We start from the raw sequence: 23862 nt of genomic DNA on the forward strand, positions 1-23862 counted from the left end.
CTGGTAAGTGAGTATTTTCATGTTGCATTGACACTTGGGGGCTTTTATTGCCTTGAACTGACAGTAACGGGACAGGGGGAGAGAGAGGATAACACGCAGCAAAGGGTCACAGGTCAGATTCAAACCGCTGCAGCAACTCCGTACATGGGTTGCCAGCTCTACCGACTGAGCTAACTAGGCACCCCAATCTTATAGTATCTTATAGAATATTGGAATGTAATCAACATTTGCTAATTAACATAAAGCACAAAGTACAGCAAATGCTGATTGAAATTTGCTTTCCAGGTATTTGGTCATTGTCAAGTATTGGACAAATTTAAGTTTTGACTTGACAATTTTAACTAATATTATTGATAATTAATCCTGAGGGGGCAATAATGTTTGTATGACATTTAGTGGTAATACATCCAATAATTGTTGAGACATTTTCAACACTGTTGAGACAAATCAGTTACAAACCACAAGACGAAAAGATTTGGGGGATCACCAACGTCAGTAGCATAAATCCTCAGCATAAAAAATGTCACCAAAATGTCATGGTAACCTTTCAGTTAGCTGTTGAGATATTTCAGTCTGTGACCAAAGTAGTTCACCAACTGACATTACCCTCTCTAGAGTCATGCTAACATGACTAAAAATCATAATTTTGATCTCAAGTACATGTTATGCACTTACACACTTAAGATATACAGATGAACATGCCACTGCTGTTTATTTTTTTAGCACAACTGAATTTTTCCAGCTCTGTTCCAAAGAAGCACTTTACATTCCAAAGGCGGTCCAGACACCGACTTGAGTTGCTGAATTTGTCCTGAGATTATAAATGTGGGTTTCATGTCCAACCACAACCATATGTTTGTTTGCCAGCATAATATTTAGAAAGCACAACTTTATGAGAAATATAGCACAAAATCTAATTCTATAATATCATCATCACATTTATAAACACATTATCAAAGGAGAACTGGAGAGCTCCCACACCATGGCCAAAGAAGCAGCGCGATCTCCTACGGCTGCCTGACTGCGGGTTCTGAGAGAAGACAATGGAGGCCAAGAATGTAAACCACTGCCTGGGATTAAACCCGAGGAAGAGTCAGTGTTAGGCTACAAGGGCGCAGGAATAAAGAGTAGCAGAGGGATGGGAAAATGGAGGAGGAAATTCTAGACCATATTTCAAATCAGCAACTCAACCACTGATCTTTTTACCCTGACATCTTGTTGTCTGGGGATGGTTTATTAACCCCAGACATGCACAAATCACATCACTGAGAGAGCATTGTTGGATACTAATGAATGAATGAACAAATTGCATTTTCAACAACTGCCAGATATTTGTGCTAAAACCACAGCTGTTCCATCTGTCTCGAATAGAGTTTTACATTTTAGAGTAAAATTATCTTAGAATGCTACACTGAACACAGACATCTTCACCAAAGGGAAGTGAAGTACACCTACATAACTTGCTACCAATTTTACCATTATATGATTATCAATTTACACAAATTTCTACACTTGGAAACTGGAATAGCCAAATATGCAAAAAGGCATTCCTTAACATTATAACATGCTAGTAATATACAAACAAATCTTTCAGATATGGTGTATCATATCATTATATAAGGCTTGTGGTTTGGATGGGAATCTATGAGGTGAACTATGAGGACATAATCTACTTGAGTGTATATTTAGCTATTTGATTTTCCATGCTGTCTGCTAATTTGTTGCTTTCACTGAGATGTGGCACATTAAAGGGAAGTACAAGCACATCCGTCCCCATTGGCCTCACCATTACCCAAACAGCCCTGTATTACATTCATACTATAAACCAGAGTTAGTTAAAATAAAAAATAAAAAATGTTCAAAATAGGCACTGGGAAATTATTAGTTTGGAAGCAAAATGGTCTAAAACCAAGGACCCAAGAGGGCAATAAAAGACATTTGCACATCTGAGAGTGTCTGCCTCTCCTTTTAATCTCTTCCCTTCTCCCGTGTAGATTCACTTCTGTCCCCACCAACCGAGGGCCTTTCCATGTCTGTGTCCAAGACAAACACATAAAGAACTTGAGCTGTGGAGGAGCGAGCCCCCATGCCAAGCAGGCGGAGAAAAGTTCAGCCTCAGCACTGCTTGAAGCCCTCTTTAGCTGCCAGGGGTCTGGACCCTGGAAGAGGCTCTCAATACGGAAAGCTGTTGGTGGTGAAGATCCTGCGTGATCAGACTGGTGGGGGAATAGCTCCGCATAAAGCAGCAGCACAAGAATCTTACATAGAGCTGTGTAGCAATGCTGTACCCTCGGGTAAAGCAGCAGCAGGGTTTTCTCTCTAACGCCGGTGATTAAATACATGGGTTAGTGGTCTTAAAGGGAAGTTAGAGAGTTTAGGAAACTGAGAAAACTGATTCCACTCTTGTGACTGTACACTAAATATGAAGCTACAGCCAGCATCTAGTTAGCTTATCTCAGCATAAAGACTGGAAACAGGGGGAAACAGTTAGCCTGACTGTATCCAAAGGGTACAATATCCACCCACCAACACATTTTAAGCTCACAAATGAACACGTTTTATCTCATTTGTTTAATCTGCACCAAATCCGTGAAGTGTAAAAATTGCACATTTGGTTTTACAGGCAGGGGGTTATTGCTGCATTCATAGGCTATCAGCAGAATGAGACTTCATGCTTTATTCCAAATGATCCCATATTTTAATTGGCCTAAATATGCTGTGTTTTCATGCGTTACAAGTTTGGAGCAGTTTGATAAATAAAACCTGATAAAAACAGTGTATAACTCCTTTTTGAATGATCTGAGTAGATTGTATCAGTATAACATTAGATTGTGTTTAGATGTCACTGCCACTGTACGGTGGCTATGCAGCCATTTCGCCACAATTTTGTTGACTGTTGAGAACATTGTAGTTCTTTGTTTTTCAGCACATGGGCAATATTGTTGCAATGAGAAACTCTTGATTTCTACAACTTGGAGTTACAACTACAGGCTGACATTAAAAGTTTATCTGACTTGATTGCTATAAGTCTGAACCCATGATGCGTTTAAAGAAGAAAATCTCTACACTTGGTCATACTGTATAATTGTGTAGGTTTATTCAGTCAGTGGGGCAACATACTGTAAGTTGACACATGGCAGTATTTACAAATTTCCACTCATGGCTTGCGTTCAGAAACACAACAGCTTGTGGGCTGCTAAAGCTTTGCCGCTCAGGCTCATCAGCTGAACCAAGCACTGATTTGGAAGCAGACTTTCAATTATGAGCCAACAGAGAAAGAGTGAGACACAGTGGGAGAGAGGTAGAGATAGAGTGAGAGACAGCATATGAAGATACATAGCTGCACAGCATGCTAAGACAAACCAGCAGCTCTCTAGCTGGCACTGCAGCGAGAGAAGAGGATTACAAAGTATAGCCAAGTAAATCACACTGGCTGAGGAGTAATGTAAGCCCCTGGATAAACCATGCAGACAGTAGACCTCCCTTTTTCATACACAGCCTCCTTTCTACTCAGCCGTAGAAAACTGTGGCCCACCCATCTCAGATACAAAGAATGAAATATATTCAGTGTCTTTGTGCATGTTCTGGGGCTATGTAAATCATCAAATGTAAAAAAAAAAAAACAAACCCCAAATTCTAATCAAACACTTACCTGAGCATGTGGGCTGCACTGAAGACCACATCAAACTCCCCGCTGTCGAGGCGCGCAGCTTTTTCTGCCATCTCGGCCGCTTCCAGCAGCCGCGACTCTTCCAACAAAAACTGACCTGGCAGGGCAGGAGAGAACAGCACCGCTGGTAAAACGCTGAGGGAATCCCACAAAGGAACAGAGGGATACACAGTCTGCAGGTGTTGCCTTTGGCCCTGGTAGAGGGACAGCACGGTCTGCCACTGAAATAATGTGCTGAAACACTCAATATGGGTGCAACTTACCACTCTTATCATTCTTTGGCCATCTCTCAGACCCATTTGTTCAGATTAGCGAACTTTGATGGATCTGTTTCTTTAAAATGAAAATGTTTCTCGCAGGAGGTTTGTGTCTTATTACGGGTGTGGCTGTGTTGGAAGTCTGTGGACCCTCCGAATGAGATGGGATTGCAGAAGTTTGACAAGGCCATGAACCGAGGGTGGACCCCTTTGTAAGGGCCAGGTTTAGAGAGGAATTAATACCCTGTTGACTTTGGTTAGCCCCACTACTGTACCAGGATGCTAAACCACTGTGTGAACCTAAGCATATTTTTCTTAATAACTGTGGGGGAAACTGAAGCCGTGAGTACAGGCCTGAGGTGAGGGACAGATGTAAAATGAGACTTCAGACCATGACTGAGTGTAAAATAGCTCCAGGTTACAAACACGTCTGCAGGAGGGTGCATGGAAGGTTTATGATATATTGAAGCAAATCTATGAGTAATAAAAGAAAGAGAGTCCCTGCATCAATAAATATTTCACAATGGTGGTCTGTGTATACAGACTTTGATACTTTAATTTATCATGTGACACTGTGACTTTTATGAGAATATTGGAGGGTTTAGTTGTCAACACAGAACTTGGCCAGTTCCAAGACAGTGGGAAACCCAAGCTTTGGGGTTTGTGTGGTCATTTACATATAAAAAACAACTCCAGTTATGACTATCCAGCAACACCATTTTGTGTATCCAAATTTGTGCTTAAACAATAAACATATGGAAACTACATCTGTAAACTACTTGCACCCAGTCCTGATCAGAGTAAGATACTGTCAAATGGATGGTTTGTGTTGAAGGAATAGAAAAGGAGAGTTTATATAATGTGGAAACTCCACCTTTAATCATTTATCAATTGCATGTCTATCTATATCCTGTTCTTTGCCTCTGCAATGACACTCTTTCCTTGTGTGAATCAATAAAGTTAACCTTTTCTTAAACAGAGTTCTTAAGAGGTGACACCGTAGAGATATAGTACTTCAAGAAAATGCAGAAATCCTGAATTAACCTGGTGTATTGATCGCTTTAAATGTCACACACACGCAGGTGCAATGACAGCCAGCTGACACCTCAGTTTGTCATAAAACAGACAGACAAGGTTTTAAAGGATTTTGAAGGAAGGACACAATTAACTTGTCAGCTTATTCAAACTCAATCTTACTATGACAGTAATTATATATCGAAGAAATTGGATGCAAGTCATGTCGAGTCACATGGAAATAATGTAAGACAAGAGACGCTGAAATTGTCACGTTCCTTATTTCCATCAAATGAAAGAGAACAATCTGAGGAAATCATCCTCTCTTCTGCGATCCTCCACTAACCATGTGCAGACTGACACCATGGCTGAGTGGAGGAAGAGATGGCAAAGGGGTCAGCCAACACTGTTGTCTGAACAACCAGCCAAGGTGTGTAAGTTCCTGCCTTTGTGCACACAAGTGCACGTATGTGGTAAATTGCCAAATGTATGATTTGAGGATGTAAGAATGAAGTCAGGATATGTCAAATTGAAAGTTAAACAAAAACATTTTTTAAATCTATACTTACCATAATGCATGTAACAGTTTCCCTTTGTGGGATCGAGTTGGATGGCCTTCAGGAAGTACCTCTCCGCTTCTGTTTTCTGCCCCTGAGGGAGACAGATTAAACACAGTGTCATTATTGTTTCAACTGCTTCTTAAAACTGCTCATTATAAAAACACCACACTCAGCTCAAGGGCCAAAATACCTTTGTGTATACCTAATGTCCCTCTCCAAACCGCAGACCTACTTTAACAATAAATCTTAATAAATAGACATGAAACACATGGACCACGAGTGTTATTCTTTCAAGCTCATGTGTCGTCCTGTCAAAGTACACATTGTCATGCTTGGCACGGCGGACCAGACAGGGCAAAGGCTCATTCATTACACACTTTTATCTGTGCAAATAACACTTCTAGAGCATAACCACAGATTGCCGGTGTGTGTGGCCTGACCACTATGAAGCAAGACAGAGAGCATTGGATGGAAATGGAGCGGGAGGGTGGAAAAGAGAGGAGAGGTAAGAGACAGAAAGAGAGAGAAACGGTGAGCTCGATCATTTATATGTATACATTTTAATAGGATCTTTAGGTTCACATATGCATGCACAGGTGCTTGGAGCACACACTGAGGTATTATTCTGTGTGTGCAGTGTTGTTCTAGCCTTTAGAGAGATTAAATAATCCATACTGGGAGGGTGAGCAAAGCATGATGAGGGAAAGCATCACTGAAGCCCTGTGGACCACAAGAGCTCCCTCAGGTCCTTTAGACTGTGACACGTAACCAATCACAGCTCAAACAGAACAGAGCAGCTGGCCAATAGAAGTGCCAGCTGGGACTTTGACACATCCCTGCTCTCAGTTGGGCACCAGATGCCATCTGATCAACAATTAACAATGTGCACTCATCTATAAAAGTTGATGTTTTAGCATTAACAATGCAGAGTGTGTTTCATTAAAAGGTAATGCCTTTGCATTATTAATAATATAATGTTAATTTGGAGTCTATAAAGGTTTGAGGTAAAATGGCAAAGCGTCAGAAAAGATGAAGTAGGATTTAATAAAGATTGCATAAGCCAGAAAAAACAATATATGGTATGAAGTCAGTGTGAAACACAGCACATTACCAATCAGTATAGTGTCGCAATAATGACTGTATACTAAGTCAAGCATATACATTTTCAGAGAGCTGCAGAATCAATAAATACATAATTTTCTAATGTAAATATCTGAATGGGGTTTTTCTTGATGCTGCGGAAAATCATGCCTGTGCTAAGTATATGTTTAATAGAGTTGATGGTGTCCAAGTAGTGATCACAGTTCCAGTCTGAAAAGCATAATCTCTGTGTATTTTTATACTCGTATTCACAGATGTAGGAATGTGTATGTTTGAGGGCCAGCTGGTTTTATAATAACATACGTCTACGTTTGGTAAACCTCAGAATTAAGCTTTCACACTCTGAAATGAGTTGCATTTGTGAGTGGATGGAAGATTTGGATTATGACATGTATAAGCATATTAATGGATGCCATGCCTAGTCAGGCAGTTAGGAGCTAGGACCTCAAAACAGTAACAGGTTGCTCATTTCTCACTACTCTTCTTAAAAGAAATGTTATTACAGTTCTTATTAATCCCTAGAGAGGCAATTTGTTACACTACTTGTTAGATTACTTCACTGTTGAATGCCCTTAAACTGGCAACTGCATTCTCTTTCATCTTCAGATTTCTGGATTATAACTCATTTGGCTCACCTGCATGTCTGAATAATCATGAAACCCACACAGCACTACATTTTCTTGTTATTGTTTTTCTCTGCCTACTCAAAATCATGGCAGTGCTTCCAACTCAATATAAGTACTACCCCCCCACACTTAAGGTATGACTAACCCTGCTTAGGACAGGGAGAGAAATTATTATGTTTTTTTTTATTCAACATTTTTTTGTTCAGGAAAGGTTTGTGCTAAATCTGTGCTACCCAATCTTTGCTTTAAATCAGGTTTGGTTATTGTCAAATGGAATTTTTCTGAATTTTCTCTCTCTGACTGTGCCAGTCTTGTGCATCCATATGTGTTGTTGCAACATTGCCTAGAAGAGGTGTAAAGAGTACAGCCAATGTGTTGCACATGCCTGGCAAACCACAGCAACATTCAGTAATGCAAAGATAAAACGAAGAAAGCATATAGGCTCAGGATCTTGGATTGATTCTCAAAGTTGGCAGTACCCATCAGGTTCAATTACGTCAGGGCTTGAAGATGTGGGTGAACTTCGGGTCTCAGGTTTAGGCTTGTGGAGAACTCTAGTGTGTGCAAACAAGAGTCCACAACCATGCTAGCAGCTCTGTGAACTGTAATTAGGCACAGAAGTACTTTGAGCTAAATGCTAATGTTGGCAGGCTATTGTTAACAATGACAATGCTGCATCATGATGCATCTTAATTTACTAACTGCCACTAAACACAAAGTACAGCTCAGGCTGGAGTTTTGCCAATATTTGGTTGTAAACCAAAGTATTTGCGATTTTTAGATAAAAATGCTTTATAAAGGCAGCCATTTGGCATTCATGCTGACAAGTCTTGATAATGTGGACTAACGAGATTTGTTCCCTGGTAAGGGATCGACAAACTAAATATTCCTCAGACAATTGTCAGACTTACAGAATGGAAATGCATCTTTAGTTGTCTGTTTGCAGGCCAGGATTTTTCTTCCTGAAATGGAATTTATATAGTGGAAAAAATATGAGCTTCTCTATGTGACATAAGTGCTAACGGAAGTCGAACTGACAAAGATGAGGATCAGTGAAAACCACAGCCAGCTAGCTTGCTGTCACACCATTTCCACATTTCCTGACATGACAACGCTCCTTCTTTGTTGAATTGAACACCTTGAGGCCACTAGCTTCAGGAGAACTGATACAGGAAGTCAATAACAAACTGCCAACCACCCTTCAAACCAAATGCTACCATAAAATATATCCACTTCTCATTCTAGTCAGCTGGATACAATATCCTCCCTTTTGTCACACACATGCTGAGCTTATTGGTGCGTGACTCACACATTTAATTCTCCTGATAACACCAGATAAACTGCAGATGTAGCTATGGCTCTGTGGACGCCGATGTGATTATGAATGAAGCCTGCATCGTATTAGCTAAGGAAATGACAAGTAGATGACTGAATTCCAATAAAACAAGCATCAAGGCGGCTGTGTCCATCTCTGTGTAGAGCCCCGAAACACATCCTGAACCCCCGGGGTGGCAGCGGAGGTGTGGAGGGGTCAGCGCAGCGGGAAGGTGACACTGATCTGTGATTAACTCTACTTTCCTCCGATTTACTTTCCTCCCCTCATCCACAAATCACAGAAACTCTTTACTCTCTGCGCCTCAGCTACCAGCTCATGCTCCACCGTCCTCCTCTCACCCTGCTCTGACCCTGCTGTCAAGCCTTATCTCGCAGCCTCTCCACCTCTCCCGTAGGGATCTGAACCTCAAAACTCCTGACAGTATCTGAAGCTTCTTCATCACTCACACTGGTGCTACAGGGAGTGCCGAGGCAGGGGATGAAAGAGGCGGGGGCTGGTGGGCAGGTCAACTTCCTGCACTGGTTTTGATCATCCTTAAATACTGTTGTCATCAGGCACAGAGACCATAGCCACAATGGTAAAATGGCACCCTAACTCAAATTCAAATCTGAAATCTTTCTAACTTTTTCTCATGGATAAAGAGGGACCAAGCTTGTCCAAACAACTAAGTTCCCTTCTCTGATGGCATTGTTTGCATTCACAGGATCAAGGGGGTTCAAAATCGCTCTACCATCCATCATAGTCACAGATCTACAGAGATTCATCCCTGTAGGTTCGAGCTCTACTTTCCTCCAAAATCAATAACACTTTCTTAAATAAAATGAGTTTTTCTTCACGGCCCACTGAATTCTTCCCTGAGTCCACTTGACCACGTCTTAACACTCTCCTCTAAAGAATTGTGTTAGATTGTCCTCGCTGACAGAATTTGGATTCAGATCCTTTTTGATGTCCAGTGGCTTTTGTACGGAGAGGAATTCATGTCAGCTTAACAAACAACTTTTATCCATGGTGTCAGTTAAACTATTCTTTAAGCTGACCATCTGTCTGACTACAGATTGAGAAATCAATCTAGAATGATGCTGGAGCTCAATTTAATTTAGACATACAATGATCTACAACTGTAAGACTTCTTCACAGAGGATGCATTAACACAATGTTCAGATTAAAGGAACATTTCACTTTTTATTACAGAGAATTCGATGAGATTGATATCATATCTCTATGGTAAATATGAAGCTACCATTAGCAACATATTAGCATGGCTTTTCACAAAGACTGGGAAGAGGAGGAAACAGCTAGCCTGGCTCTGTCCAAAGGTAACAAAATCTGTCTTCCAGCAACTCTGAAACTCACTAAAACCGCAATATGTCACAACATGACACTTCAGTTTTTGTACAGTTTAAATAACCCAGATACAGTAATTACAAACTAGTAATTTGGGCTAGCTAGCTGTTTCCAAGTACTAAGCATCTGTTGGTGGTGGCTCCATATTGACGTACTGATATGAGAGAGGTATTAATCATTTCATCTAACTCTGCAAGAAAGTGAAACTATTCCTTTAAGGTCCTAAGGTAAAGTGGTGATATAAAAACTAACAAAAAATGATATTTTATTTTTAAGTAAAATTTTTCCACATGTATCAGTTGTAAAACATACAAACTTATAATTTTAGAAAGACTATAAATGAAAAGGACTTGAAAAAGACTCCATGAAGGAAATGAAAAGGGACAGGGCTGGGAAGACTCTAGCTTTTCTGTGGAAATCCAGATCTCACCGCTCCAGGCTTTTGAACACATTTACTTCCTTTCATTAGGGCCCAGACTGCGGGAGAGAGGGGTGTCAGCTGAAGGCTCCCACCCTTCTTTTGACATTCTGAGTAATTCTTCTTCTAACTTGTTTATTTCTCTTCTGGCAATCATTTTCAGCTCTAACTGCTCCTCTTGGTCAGCTCTACTTAAAATATGCCTATCTCGCTGCGATCTGTAACGGATGGCTGTATGACCCAACCTCATGACCACCTCCTCGTAAACTCAGGGACTCTAGAAACTGCTTCTGCCCCTGCCCCCTCTCCACATAGACAGCATTCTCTTTTGTTATTGAGAAACAGGTCAGCTGTGTGACCCTGTGAGGATATTATCTCTGCCGTCTTGGAAAATGCTGGGCAAATGTAACAGATTTTGTTCAGAGATTTCAATTCTCTATTTTGCAGAGAAAGATAAATGCCTTATATTTATTTCACTTGTGATTCAAAGCTGCAAATACAGCTTCTTTTAAGACCTAGCAACAAGTTACACAGAGCAAAAACAGGGCAGCAAGGACAAGATTTTTAATCAAGAATTGCTATTCCCATGACAGACAGGAGCGTCTTGAGAAACACTACGTGACCACCTTCTCTCATTGCTCACTCTCTTCCAATCTTTTCCCTTTCTCTCACCCACACACTATTGATTAACTGTAGAGACTTCAGGACAACATTACGGCCATCAGTAAAGAGCTGGAGAGAACTGATGAAAAGCCAGCAGAGATGAAAGAGAGTGCAATAAAAAAGAAAGTGCAAGAAACTGTAGAGACATGTAGAGAATGAGAACTGGTTCAGACAAGCAAGAATGTGAGATCAGACATGTAGAAGTCAGCAAGGCAGACTTCAGACCAGAAATTCACCGGTTTGATACAGTTGTCTGTGAATGGGACTTGATTGATTAACATTAATACACATCCACTAGAGAGTGGAGCTGAATTTATAGTCAACTCAAAGGATTAACAGGAGTAGGTTTTGATTTATATTATAGCGTTGAGTTGATGTGGATAACACTGCAATAGTAGACACATGCACTGTATTGTACATGATTAAACAATAACAGGTTTTAGATGTATGCCCTACAGTAACTGTGTTTACATTGTTTCATTTACTTTGTGATACAGAGCGTAAACACATTATTTACTGAATAGAAGACAAACACAGTTTAATCACTGTTCATTAGAGCGAAGATCGAGGTGAGCAGAAGGTCTGCAGTGCAACTGCTTTGTAGGATGTTTGTTACTGAAAAGGAGACGACTACTGAGAGTCTTTCTTTGACTTTTTTCTCCACCTGCACCTGAAACCTGTAGGTGAAAACACAAGCAGCTAGTAACAGTTCTTCCAGGCCCCACGTGGAAGGCCTATCTCCGTGGAGTCCGTAGCCCCAATATGTAGCTTAATTTTTTAGAAGATGCACGTCAACTATATCGCAGCCTGTTGCGTAATCTTGAAACCTACACATGTAGCAACCGGTATGGCATAGCCCCTTAGCACAAGTATAAATCTAACTTAAGACACTTAGTTTTGTTTCTTACAAATATTAAGTTATATTTGTAAAAGAAAGAATTTCTTCGCCTTAAAACGTAGAAGACACAAAAAATGAAGTCTTACTGTCATAGCCAGGAGTTTGCCATAAGTGAGGTGTGCAGGAATGTGGTCTGGCTTGGCTCGCAGGGACTCTCTGTACCAGTGTTCAGCTTCAGTCAGCTTGTTCAGTCTTATGTAGGCCTCTCCTGTGGGAGCAAAATGCGGGTCGAGTCAGGGGTCAAGTTGTCAGAGGTTAAGACATCACACATCTTCCCATTGTTCGACTGCGGGTTTCCATGACAGTGACACCAAACCTCAGTCCAGTGGGGCACGAAATTCCGGCCTCAAACCCCATGTTTGATATTTTTCCTTGTCTGGCACTGAACTAAGAGAATGCAGATGTTCATTCTGCAGAAACAATTAACGACAAACAATTAAACCTACTTTCCATGTCTTTCACAGCAGACCTGATACCCAGTAAGTAATTATTTAAATAATTGTAGTTATTTTTATTTCTTAAAAACTGAAATAAGCTGATTTAAGAGTGAGGCTTAAAAAACTACAGGAGAATATTACTGAGTCTATTATACACTCCCGCACTCTCCCTGATCTGTCAGACAGATCTGATACCTCCCCCACCACCAGATCTGACCCTCCGCCTGCGAACACCTGAAAAAACAATAACCCCTTTTTCATAGCCATCCAATAACACTTGTATTATTGCAAGAATTTGACAACATCGGATGGTAATTGGACACAACACAGTTAAAATCAACATTAGGGGAAGAGACTGAATGTATCCCAGTTGTTAAAATTCCACTAGAACTTTGTAACTTGGTTTATATTTCAAATGAGCAGACAATTTGTTTAGGCTGGAGAGGACCAAAACTTTAAATCCGTGGGGATTAGGACTAATCACTTCCTTCATCGGAAAATGTGATAAGCAACAGGTGTCACATGCGTAATCACAACACGTGGGCCTTTTTAATGATTTGAAAACACACTTTCTCCTTTTACTGTGAGCGATAATGCTATGTAATGATACCTTTTAAGACAGAAACATGTAAAAGACATCAAATTTAGGGTGTAACTTCCTTTTGTTGTGGAAAAAAATTCAGCTCTAGACTAAGACCTTTCCCCCGAGATGTAAAGTAATACATGAGCATATATTTTCAAGCTGAAATCCATCAGTACAGCCTTTTATTCAGATTTAAGTGTTGGATATCTATGATATTGTAGCTATATAATCAAAAATGCCCTTGTCAACAGCTCACATCAAACAGAGCAAAAGACTGGATTGAAGAATATTGCAAATATGACAGTCCCATGGCCAGCTTGTCTATTTTTCATTCCAAACAGAGACTAATACTATTTGACAAGTGCAAGAGCACAGCATGTTTTAAAAAAAAAAAAAAAGAATGGTGAATAACATTAGTTAAATAAATCATCAATATGTTTAATAGACATGATTCTCTGGATTTCAGAGATTTACCACCAACCCAAGGCACTGAACTATTTAAAAAAAAATTATGTACATGTCTGCTTTGACATAACCCTGTCATTTGTTGACGGGTTTAAAAGCAGCCAAAACACTTGGTCTGGCTCTCCTGGCAGCAGACCTCTGTATAAGATTAGCACAAACATCGACGTGCAATTAGAAGTGACATGGAAAACCAGCTCCACGGAGTGGAACATTCCTCGGCCCACTGGAGAGTGCTGGAGCTGGACCAGCAGGGTGCAGATTACCACCCAGGTCTCCCTCTGATGAAAGCTCCTGCTCTCTGGCGTCTGACAAACAGCATGAGAGCTGCACAGTGACTGAAACTGGAAATACATATGAGCAGGTGTGCCAAATGTGCAAATCAGTTCAGCAAGGAAACAACGCTAAGCTGCAGAAATCACGGATCTCTGGCTCACTGCCTCCATTACAGACGCAGCGCGTCTCCTTAACGGTTACTGGAGCTTTCATCAACATTTTGACATAATCTCAGCTGGTCTGTCAAATTGCATTTTGCCAACACATAAGTGAACCTGTGGCACTACCAAGTCTGGATTACACACGTCCCAGGCTTGAAGTGTGTGTGTGTGTAAATTGCTGCATGTGTATGAGACAGAAAGAAAGCAGGAGGGAGAACAAAAAGCAAAGAGAAAGCAGCTATAATGAGCCTGAAAGCAGCTGTTCTACAGCTGTAATCAAACACACTGGCTTGTTCTTGCAGTAACATGCAAATCAACTCTTAACATGATATTCCAAACCTTACTACTGTCTGGTCAAAACACTGTTTCAAACAAGGAGTTCCAAGATATAAATTGATATAAAATGGTTGTTTGCTTGATGTTGACAATCTACTTTATTATAACACTCCTTAAAAGTTTTTGCACTGCATCTAAGCCCTGTTTTAATCTAAACTCTAGGCTACAAAAGGCTAGAGTAAGCTTAACCTACTTTTTATCTTCATATTTATTAAGCAAGGGCTTACAGTAAGCCCCAGGTTTAGGATTCACAACTGGAAATCTAAACCCGTGGTTAACAGCTTCTGAATTCTCACAGCACAAGCGATATGACAGATGTTTGACCTCCTCTTTTCTACACATGAAAATATTTAATCATTAACGGAAATCTACAATCACAAACAGCAATCATTCTATTGATTTAGTTCCAACCTCAACTCACACAGTTTGGACGCTGCTGGTCCAGAAGAAACACAAAAGTTGTTTGTTTTAAGAGACCCAGAACAACAAAGTAAAACAAAAAATCATGATGTATAGCACCCAATTGCTCCAAAATACTCCAGAAATCACCCTTAACTCTCAGTTCCGCTGTCTGTTATTTTTCCTGTGCCTAAAAACAACAGATTTTATGCTTTAGGTATTTAGGTACAAAAGCAGCTCTTACCCATCATGTTGTAGAGGCTCTGTGGTGCAAATTGTCTTGGCATTTTCTGTATTGCTTCTTTAAACACTGTGAGGGCCTCCTGTGAATGAAACAAATAAAAAAAAGAAGGTGGGGGATGTTTGCATAAGAGAGCGGAGAGACCCCGCCAGAGAAACTGGCGGTGGAGTAACTAGTCATTCCTCCCCTGCAGCCGGGGCCCTGACATTGTGAATACACAGCGTGGAATTGGGGGTCGCTTGGGAGGCTGGTTTATACAGAGTCTATCCAGAAAGGGTCTATCCTCAGTGTCACGGCTGTTAGGACGACTAGAGCAGTGTCACATATTGACTCTGGTATGTATAGAGTTGAGGTACAGCGATTCACCTCAGAGTCCCTCAGAGTTTAAATGGTAGAAGGAGCTGAAACTACATTATTGCTAAAGGAAATGTTGTGGTTAGAGGTCGGAGGAAGTGGGACTGCTCTCTTTCTTCGGCATGCCAACAATTTATAAAAGCCTTTATTGAATCTGCAGTACCACTGCTTCATTCCTGATTGAATCAGCAGCATCAGTGCTTGTGTACAATATAAATGTGCAGCATTGGAAAACGAGTTACTTTAGCCAGCAATGTAGGTCTTCAGGGGCATGAAAGAGAGCAAATTTGTTAGAAACAGCCTGAAGATTATCTGCAAAAAACACTGCGTCCCCTATGACACAGGCAATTTTGAAACATGTCCATGTAAAACTGCGCATTTTCTCAGTGTCCCCCGAAGGCTCCTTAGGCGACTGCCTGCATTTTATCTCAATTCACTATGGCTTTACATTTTCCAGCATGAACTGTATGTAAAGTAGCACTCTGTGAACTCTCATGTTAGCAATGGGGCTGTTTGTAAGACAGTTTTCAGATATGTTGCAAAATACATACATACAAGCCAAAATACACTCAGTGGCAATTGTTAGAAAAGTGTAAATTCAACTCTGTGTTTGTTATTGAGGTCATAGTTAGAAGTGTTGTACTGGACTACTTCTTCCTACATGAGGAGGGATGAATATTAGAAACACCTTTAAATACAATGCAGTTCATTGCAACACCATCACTAACTAGGACATATGGCAGAACAGTCGCATTGGACAGCATTAGACTGTACAGGTGTACCTGATAACGTGGCCACTTACAGTATTGTAGATGCATTTGAACTACAGGAAATGCAGTCAAGGTATTTTACATTTCATATTTTGATGGGCAAAATATATTATAAAGATAAAAACCACAGTATTTTGATCTCTATGTGGTGCATTTTATGGATTTGTTATTCTCTATTGTGGCAAGTGTTCTATGGGTAATATTATTGACAAATAATATATTGGCTTTCACATTTATCAGCTTTAAATAAATAATAAATACATGAGTTATTCTAGCTCTACAACAATGAGGCAATGAACTTAAATCAAGTCCCATCAACAGTACCATGGAGTTATGAGAATTTACTGCTCCAGGTGCTGAAATACATACATGTATCTCTAAGGATTTTAAAAATCCGAATGTGAAATACGTTTCCACAGTTACAGGTCGTTACCTCCTGATGTCCTTGTTCATGGAGCAGTTTGCCCAGGTTGTACAAGCAGCTGGTGACTGAGCTCTTGTGGGCGTGGGGGTCCTTCAGGTTTTCATCTGGGATATCAGCACAGGTCAGGAAGGTGCGCTTGGACTCATCTAGGCGACCCTGATTCATCAGGATGATGCCTGTGTTCAAGTAGGCCGCTGATGGGAAAACAAAACAGAGATCAGGCAGAGCACCTACATTGGGCACGCACTGGCTGATTGGTAACAGCTGTTTCCTTCATGCTTAAGAATCTGGCAGGTGTACAGTGCGGCCACTACAACTTGACTCTTCTCAACAATATTCTGCTCATACAGTGCGTTCATGCCAACACCGTTTATGACTGCAGCTTCCTCCACCATCCAAACCTCCTTCTTTTTCAGTTTTCTTTATTTAACTAAGATTTTATCTTCCTGTATGTGTTTATTTAGGGAATCATTGTTGCTGCTTGGATTCTTTAACAGCTCCCTCAAAGAAAAGAGTCTTTTCTGCTAACTCTATGTGGATAACCATTTTCCCAAAATAGTTAATTCCTTTACAAGTGTCTCTCCCTGACCTGAAGCCACAGAGATCAATGTTGCTGTAAAGATGAGTATTGGCCATTTAAAGTATCTTTGAGGTGAAACAGTAAACCACTGTAAACCACATATCGTATTCATGCTTTATTGTACCTTTGACCTTTGTATGCTGCCTTTGGGATACTTTGGACCCCTGCTAAACTTTTCCACGAGCGGTCAAAGACAACATCTAATGATCCACATGCAGCCAGAGAGTAATTAGTCTCCATGGACCTGCCTCTCCAAACAACTCCCTATCAAGTCTGGCTGTTGGAATAAATTAACTTGACACGGCAGATCAATCTGGAAGGCTCTTCTACAAGGTGTTGACATATAATCAAGTAAAAGGGGCGTGGCTGTGAATCACAAAGCCTTTTCTTACAACAAACCAATTATCTTCTTCCTCTTCTGCCTTTGGAGTTAGTTATCTCAAAAGCTCACATTATTTTATTCCACATCCTTACACCGCACAGCCTTATCAGTCCTATGGTATTGCATTCTTGGGTCAATATGTAGACTTTTCTCCATCGCATGGATCTAAACTGAAAGTGGAACAGATAAGACAAACCACAGACAGACAAAAGCAGGTTTTTTTTCCAATTTCATCAGCCTTCTAAACTGATGGCTGTGACAGAAACCAATAGCATTTTAACACAGAGCAGAATAGTCCTGCATATAAATAAAACAATGCTACAGTTTGCACTAGTTAGCTCCTAATTAGGCAGTGAGTAATGGTGTAACCTTGAAAAAAGCTTGAACTGTCACATTCTAATTCTTCCTTCAACATGTCTGCCGCTTAAGGTAATTAATTAACCTTGTTATCAGCTATAACAGATTGAATAATTGCACGCTGAATGGAAATTTTCTAGTCTAACCGGGATCTTGATTAGGTCTTTAATTAATCCGGGGGTAGAAAGGAAGAGACGTTTAAGATTCTCTGTTTATCTGTCATTGACTGATGCCTAGAACAATGGGGAGCTAATTTAGTGCATGATCAGGTAAGATTGTGAGCCATTTGTGCTCATCAGGAAGATTGTGGTGAATTCTCAGTGGAAGGACAAGAAGAGTGATGAGCAATGAGGAGGAAGAGACACACTAAACTGAGAGAAAGAAATAGTATTTGAACATAGGAGTGATGAAATAAAATGAGTGTCATGCCCTGAATTTGTGATAAATTACATCATGCAGTTGCTTGATCTGTTGACATGACTTGGCTTTGAAAACCAGTCAGACAGCTGTGTTGAATGTTGAATCCAGTTGTATACCCACTGCCCTTTGCCACCTATTCCTCTTCCTTCACATAACCACAGCCTGTGCTCACTGTTGCCTGGACACAGCACAGCCACAACCACAAGAGCTGGAGATTGTCAATAAAAAAGAAGAGCTGTACTTACAAGCCAGAGTTGGCCGGCTCCCAATGGCCAGCTTATAGTAGTGGAGTGCCTCTGAGAACTTGTTGCTCTCCTGTAGCAGCAAACCCCTGGACCAGACAAAAGGAAAGATTGTACAGTCACTTCAGAGCTTAAAAAAACTCAAAAGAGGAGATGTTTAAAGCAAAAGCCTCTGTTAGGATTAGACAAGAACACAAGCAGCTGATTAAACTAAAGATGAAGATTTAGATCTTAGCAAACCACAGACATTTGAGCATACTGAGTTTTGGCTTTGGATGTTTTTTGTCTCCCCCCCTCAGGCTCAAACAGCATAATTTATAACCCTGTCAGACAGATAGCACTTTAGAGAATACAAGACTACACGGCCCTTCCTCTGAGAGAACAGCTCTGATCAATAGACACATGCATGTAAAAGGAGAACTCATCCATTTGTTTGCACACACTCCTCATTGAAACAGCAATGAGACACTAAAATCAAGTAAAAAAGCCTTACAGCCACACTTTGACATTAACAAATACTAAGCGAAATCAAAGGCAAATTAATTCGAGCATTAAGAATAAGAAAATATATAAAAAGTTGATAACAAAAAGAATAAGAAAATATCAATTACAACACAAAAAATTACAAAACACAAACTCACAGGTTATACAGCATGTCAGCCATGTTGCTGCGGTAATAGAGGGCATTCCTGTACGCCTGTTCAGCCTCCTCCATCTTGCCCTGGCTCTTCAGGACATTTCCAAGGTTGCCCCATGCTGGTAGGTTACAAAGGAAAAGGTTAATCGAACAGGATATAAGAGAAAATCTGTGGCAACCTTCTTTAATACAGCTTTTTCAGAATCATAAAAGGCTCTGAGATTAAAGCAGCAGGAGAGGACATTTCAGTGGTGAGTAATGATTTTCTTTTGTTATTCACAGCCACTTACTGACGTGGGTTCAGTGTTTTTTAACCTCTGAAGAGAATATTGTTCTATTGCAGCTGGTATACCAAGACATGGATAAAGAGAGCTGAGACGCCAGGGGAGGTTGGTGCCAAAACCACCAGTCATTCCTGTGACAGTGTGAATGAAAAGAAGACCACCACAGTGCTATTGGACAGCTAACGGCATTAGTGTTGAATGGCAGAGTGCAGTAAGCGACAGGTGAAATAAGGTTGCTAAGAGCTTTTGTAGATTTTCTACAGAGACTGCGGAGTGTAAAAATAAATATAAGAGAGAAGAGAACAAAAAGAAAATAATTGGATGTAAAAAAGTAGCAAATGCCGATTGGACCAAGGCTAAGTCCGTACTGCCGTGGCCATTGCCATTGCCCCCCCCCCCCAAAAAAATAAAAATAAAAAATAAAAATAAATTGTGTATTTATGGTGTTGTGTATCAATGCAGGAGTGTAACGCTTGTATGTGTAAAGATTTCTTCTTGCATTTCCACAAGTCATATTGAATGGAAAGATAAAGTCCTGGCTCATGCTGCTTTTGTTGACATGCGTTTAAAGTGCTAAAATATGCAGCGTGCCTTTAAGCAATGTATTTACAGTATTTAGTTGTTGAAAATCATAACAACTACAGAATCCCAGAAGAATATTCAGTACAAACAGCAGAAAAACAACCTAAAGCTTCCATCATTCAACTGTGCATCCACAAAGCACAAATTCATTTATGAGGTTTCTTTTACAGGAAAGAGCTGCTTTGTGCATCCTCAAATTTCACAGTTCAAATGCTCCATTGACTGAGTCTGTGTTTGAGGTTGTGTTCTGTTCAAATCTCATATTAGCTATAATGAATATGAGTCGGGGACACTGCTGCTGCTCTGTTCGGCTGATGGCCTGCCAAAACAAACAGCTGTCATGCCTCAGCTCTGCTGCAGAATCTGAAAGGGAAATTAGCTAACACAACATGTCCCGCTGTTGCCTTGCGAGTACCCTGCCTTGCTTCCCTCCTCAGCAGCTCTAAGAACTTTGCTTTGGATAGGAATCTGTGTCTGATGACCTTGAATGTGAAGGCTGCTGAATATTTTATCTGCTGTTAAAGGTGCCAATCCGAGACGGGTGATGGTGCCATTCCAAGTGAGACAGGGCTTCTGGTGTCATTAAACAGACTGCATGCTGGGTATAAGAAGATGTGTGATAAAAGAGATACAAGTCTGTTGTATTCTTTGGAAGAATAGTAAAAAAGTGGGTACAACTCACACCAGTCTCATTCTGCTTCTGGGACATTGAGTTCAACTAGTTAGCAACTGTATATTCTGGGGTAAGGCTTAGTGATGAAAAGAAGACATTGTGAAGCAGCTTTACTTTGAATTATTCAGGGAAGCAGCAGACAGACAGCACACATTATCACATTCAATACCTTGTCTAAAAGCTTGCTCACTGTTCAGACAACCAAATATAATTGGTAAAAAAAAAATTGGTTTTGTGTGGGAATGTGTATGAAAGGGCAAAAAAAAGTGTGTATGTACATATCAAGGGTTGAGGGGCGTAAGTGACAAATAGTTATATATCAAATGAAAGCTCTTGTTGAGCTCTTTCTACTGGCTAAATTCTAAATTCTAAACCAATCCAGAGTTATCAATCAAAAATCAAAAGGTCAAAAGACCTAAAAGAACACCCTGAACTATTTGGGGATAAAACTGTATTTAAAGATGGAAAGAAAAGCCAATTAAAGTCAAAATATTGACTATCTACATGTTTACGGAATTTTAACATTAAAGACTAATTTAATACACAACGTCAGAAAGAATGGTTACTTTTTTTTCTATGAAGTTGGTTGAATGTCACTTCCACCCCTGTGGTTCTTACCCCTTGATATATTAGAGCACTTTAACCTGCGTGCATGCTGATTCGAATGATTCCAAATTGAGCCATACCTTTAGCAGGATTGACATAAATCCCTGACTTGTAGAGCATCTCCTCATTCTGCCAGTCCCGGTTCCTCAAAACAGTTTTGACACCAAAAAGCAGAACCAGGGCAGCGCTGAAATACACCAACATAGCCCTGGAGGACCTGCGCTGCAGACGGATGTACAGAGACCTCATCCCCACTGCAACCAGCAAGCAAAAGCCCATGCTGGGGATGTACAGTACTCTCTCTGCTATCACAAACCCCACATAGAAAAACAGATTTGTGGCAGGGAGGAAAGGGATAGCCAACAAGCCAAGAGAGAACACCACAACATTTTCAGAGGTGGGCAGTGGAGTCCTGCTCTCATAGTGCTTTTTGGTGCCATTTTGTGCACTAGTAATGTGAGTGTCTGTGTGGGAATTGTTCATATGTTCATGATTGTTATATTGGTAACTGTGCCCATTACTGTTTCCATTTCTGCCATTGGTGTAATGATGCGCTTTGCCATTGGTGTCTTTGCCCTTAGCTGTCTGGTGCATCCACAGGCTGAACCAAGCAAGCAAGAGCAATCCAAGGTAGAAGGCGACTGTATGAAAGTTCCTCCAATCAGTGAGGCTCCTGATCAATGGCAGGGCGTCCATTGACCAATCAAAGCTGAGTGTATCCGGGCAAAGGAGAAGCCAAAAGTTGACGGCAGGCAGGTAGAAAAAGGTGAGCATCCTGGTGAGGAGCGATGGTGAGTCGGCTGCCGGGTTGTCGGAGTTGGAGAAGTTGGGAGGTTTATTACCCATCCAGTAGAAGCGGCAGGCCAACAGTACAGCTCCCCAGGCTGCCAGCAAAAATACATTCAGCAGCAGGTGGACGTTCTTTCTCTGTAAGACAAAGAAAACACAGAAACAGGGATCAAACCCTCAATCCACTGAAAAGAAAAGGAACGATGGCTGGAGAAAATATACTGCACAATGAGAGCATCAAGCCAAACCTAGTTTTCCGGATGGTTGTAATATTTATGACTCTTGGACCTTTAAGTTTAGTCTGACCAAGGCTATAGATTGGAAACTGATCAGAGGTATGCCTGATCTTACATCACTTTAAGTCTCAAGAATGAAATGGCTAATACATGGCCATGACAGTACAGCTGCGTATAATGCCATCTGGAACAAAATTAGGACAATTTAGAAACTGTTCAAAAGAGTAGCTTTTATATGTGTTTCATCAAAAAGTTTTGTTTTGGCTGAAGTGATCTTTTTGAAACCTTGTGAAGCAAGAACAAATCAATTCAGTGCCATCTTTCTCTTTTTCTTATTGACTTTTTAAAACCATTTTTCCAACCGACCAAGCAGAAAAAAACGGTACACTAACTTATTAAAGCCAGATGAATCACACTGAGTCAGTTCATTTATCGTTTATAAATGAAGGTGACCTTATATCATAAATGTTCTATTCATACATGACTTTCTCCTCCCCGTCCTCAACAGACATATCAAAACAAACATAACTATATGAACTCCATTCATCATATTACAGACTTGATATTAAACACTTTCCCAAATGCTATGTGGAAACACTTATGAAATATTTATAGTGTGTTTGGTTGTTTAATACTTTGCTGGCAGAGAACTGAAAAATGACTGGACATATTTCCCTGTAAGCATGTTCCAATGTTAAGACCAAATGACCTTTGTTATTGTGTAGATCTTTCTCTAAATTCAGCAGCTGGAGCATGCACAGATATGCCCACTTGTGTCCTGCAGTATTAACTTGTACTTTGGCACAAAAATGAGAAATAATTCAGTACTACCGGATGCACAAAAACAGATTATCAATACATGAACTATGCACCAGTGGCTTCTTCCATTAGTCGGAGCACTCTGAATCTAAATCTCCAGGGCATCATAGTCCTAGATGTAATCCTCTTCATTATTTAAACTTAAATCCAAGGCAACACAGTCTTACCTCACATTACCTTTATTTCAGTGGATGTGATCTTTCTCCATCTCCACATGCCAAAGGGCACAAACATGCCTCATCCATAATCATAAACTTCATACCAGCACTGCTTTGGGGGTGTAATATTGATTTCCTTGCCTGTCCATTGTCATTTACAGTTTGTATCTGTGAAGAGAGGCTTCAGTAACCTCTGGGGACATCTGACTGCAGGCGTAAAGCTTTGTTCTGTGCTTGTGATCACTAATGCAAAGAGCTGCAGCCCAACACCCTCAAAGGAAATGAGCCTGGAAACACAGGAGTCAACACCATGACAACAACATGAAACTGATCTGCTAACTTATTACAATATTTGCTATGGTGCAGTAGAAGGAACGCCTTACAATACAATGCAACTGAATGCAAGAATCAGTATCATACTCTTATACTCTTCCGTAGAGCACCAGTGTGGCCGATGTACAACACCATGGAGCTGAATATTGGTATACAATATTCATAGCAGTTTTTGAAATATAACAACTTTCATAAGGTCATCTCTGTCATTTGGGGGAAACCTGACAACAACCTGTAGTGCTTCAGTATTTCATGAGGATATGCCACTGCTGAAGAAGTTATTAAGTCGTTGGCAACAAAAGGTCATTGCGTCAATCCACATCACCATTTCTCATTAGTTTGAGAAACTGCCAAAGGTGTTATGTCAGCTCCCCATGAATTCCAAGGGAAGACAGGACAATTAGTAAGATTTTATATAATAAGAATATATAGAT

General features: G+C 40.5%; 1 protein-coding gene across 1 annotated transcript in view; it reads right to left on the reverse strand.

Annotated features, from left to right (window-relative positions):
* tmtc2b (transmembrane O-mannosyltransferase targeting cadherins 2b) overlaps positions 1–23862 on the reverse strand; it is a 92956-nt gene that overhangs the window by 9464 nt on the left and 59630 nt on the right. Inside the window, exons 3-10 of the mRNA XM_035665849.1 lie at positions 21174–22020; positions 18953–19067; positions 18315–18400; positions 16340–16524; positions 14786–14864; positions 11974–12095; positions 5511–5592; positions 3653–3767 (exon numbers count right to left, since the gene is read on the reverse strand). Of these exons, the coding sequence (XP_035521742.1) occupies positions 3653–3767; positions 5511–5592; positions 11974–12095; positions 14786–14864; positions 16340–16524; positions 18315–18400; positions 18953–19067; positions 21174–22020 (1631 nt within the window). The remainder of the gene's footprint in view (positions 1–3652; positions 3768–5510; positions 5593–11973; positions 12096–14785; positions 14865–16339; positions 16525–18314; positions 18401–18952; positions 19068–21173; positions 22021–23862) is intronic.

This window comes from Morone saxatilis, unplaced genomic scaffold (assembly GCF_004916995.1).
Source record: "Morone saxatilis isolate NCDOM2014 unplaced genomic scaffold, NCSU_SB_2.0 Contig2, whole genome shotgun sequence".
Lineage (NCBI taxonomy): Eukaryota > Metazoa > Chordata > Actinopteri > Moronidae > Morone > Morone saxatilis.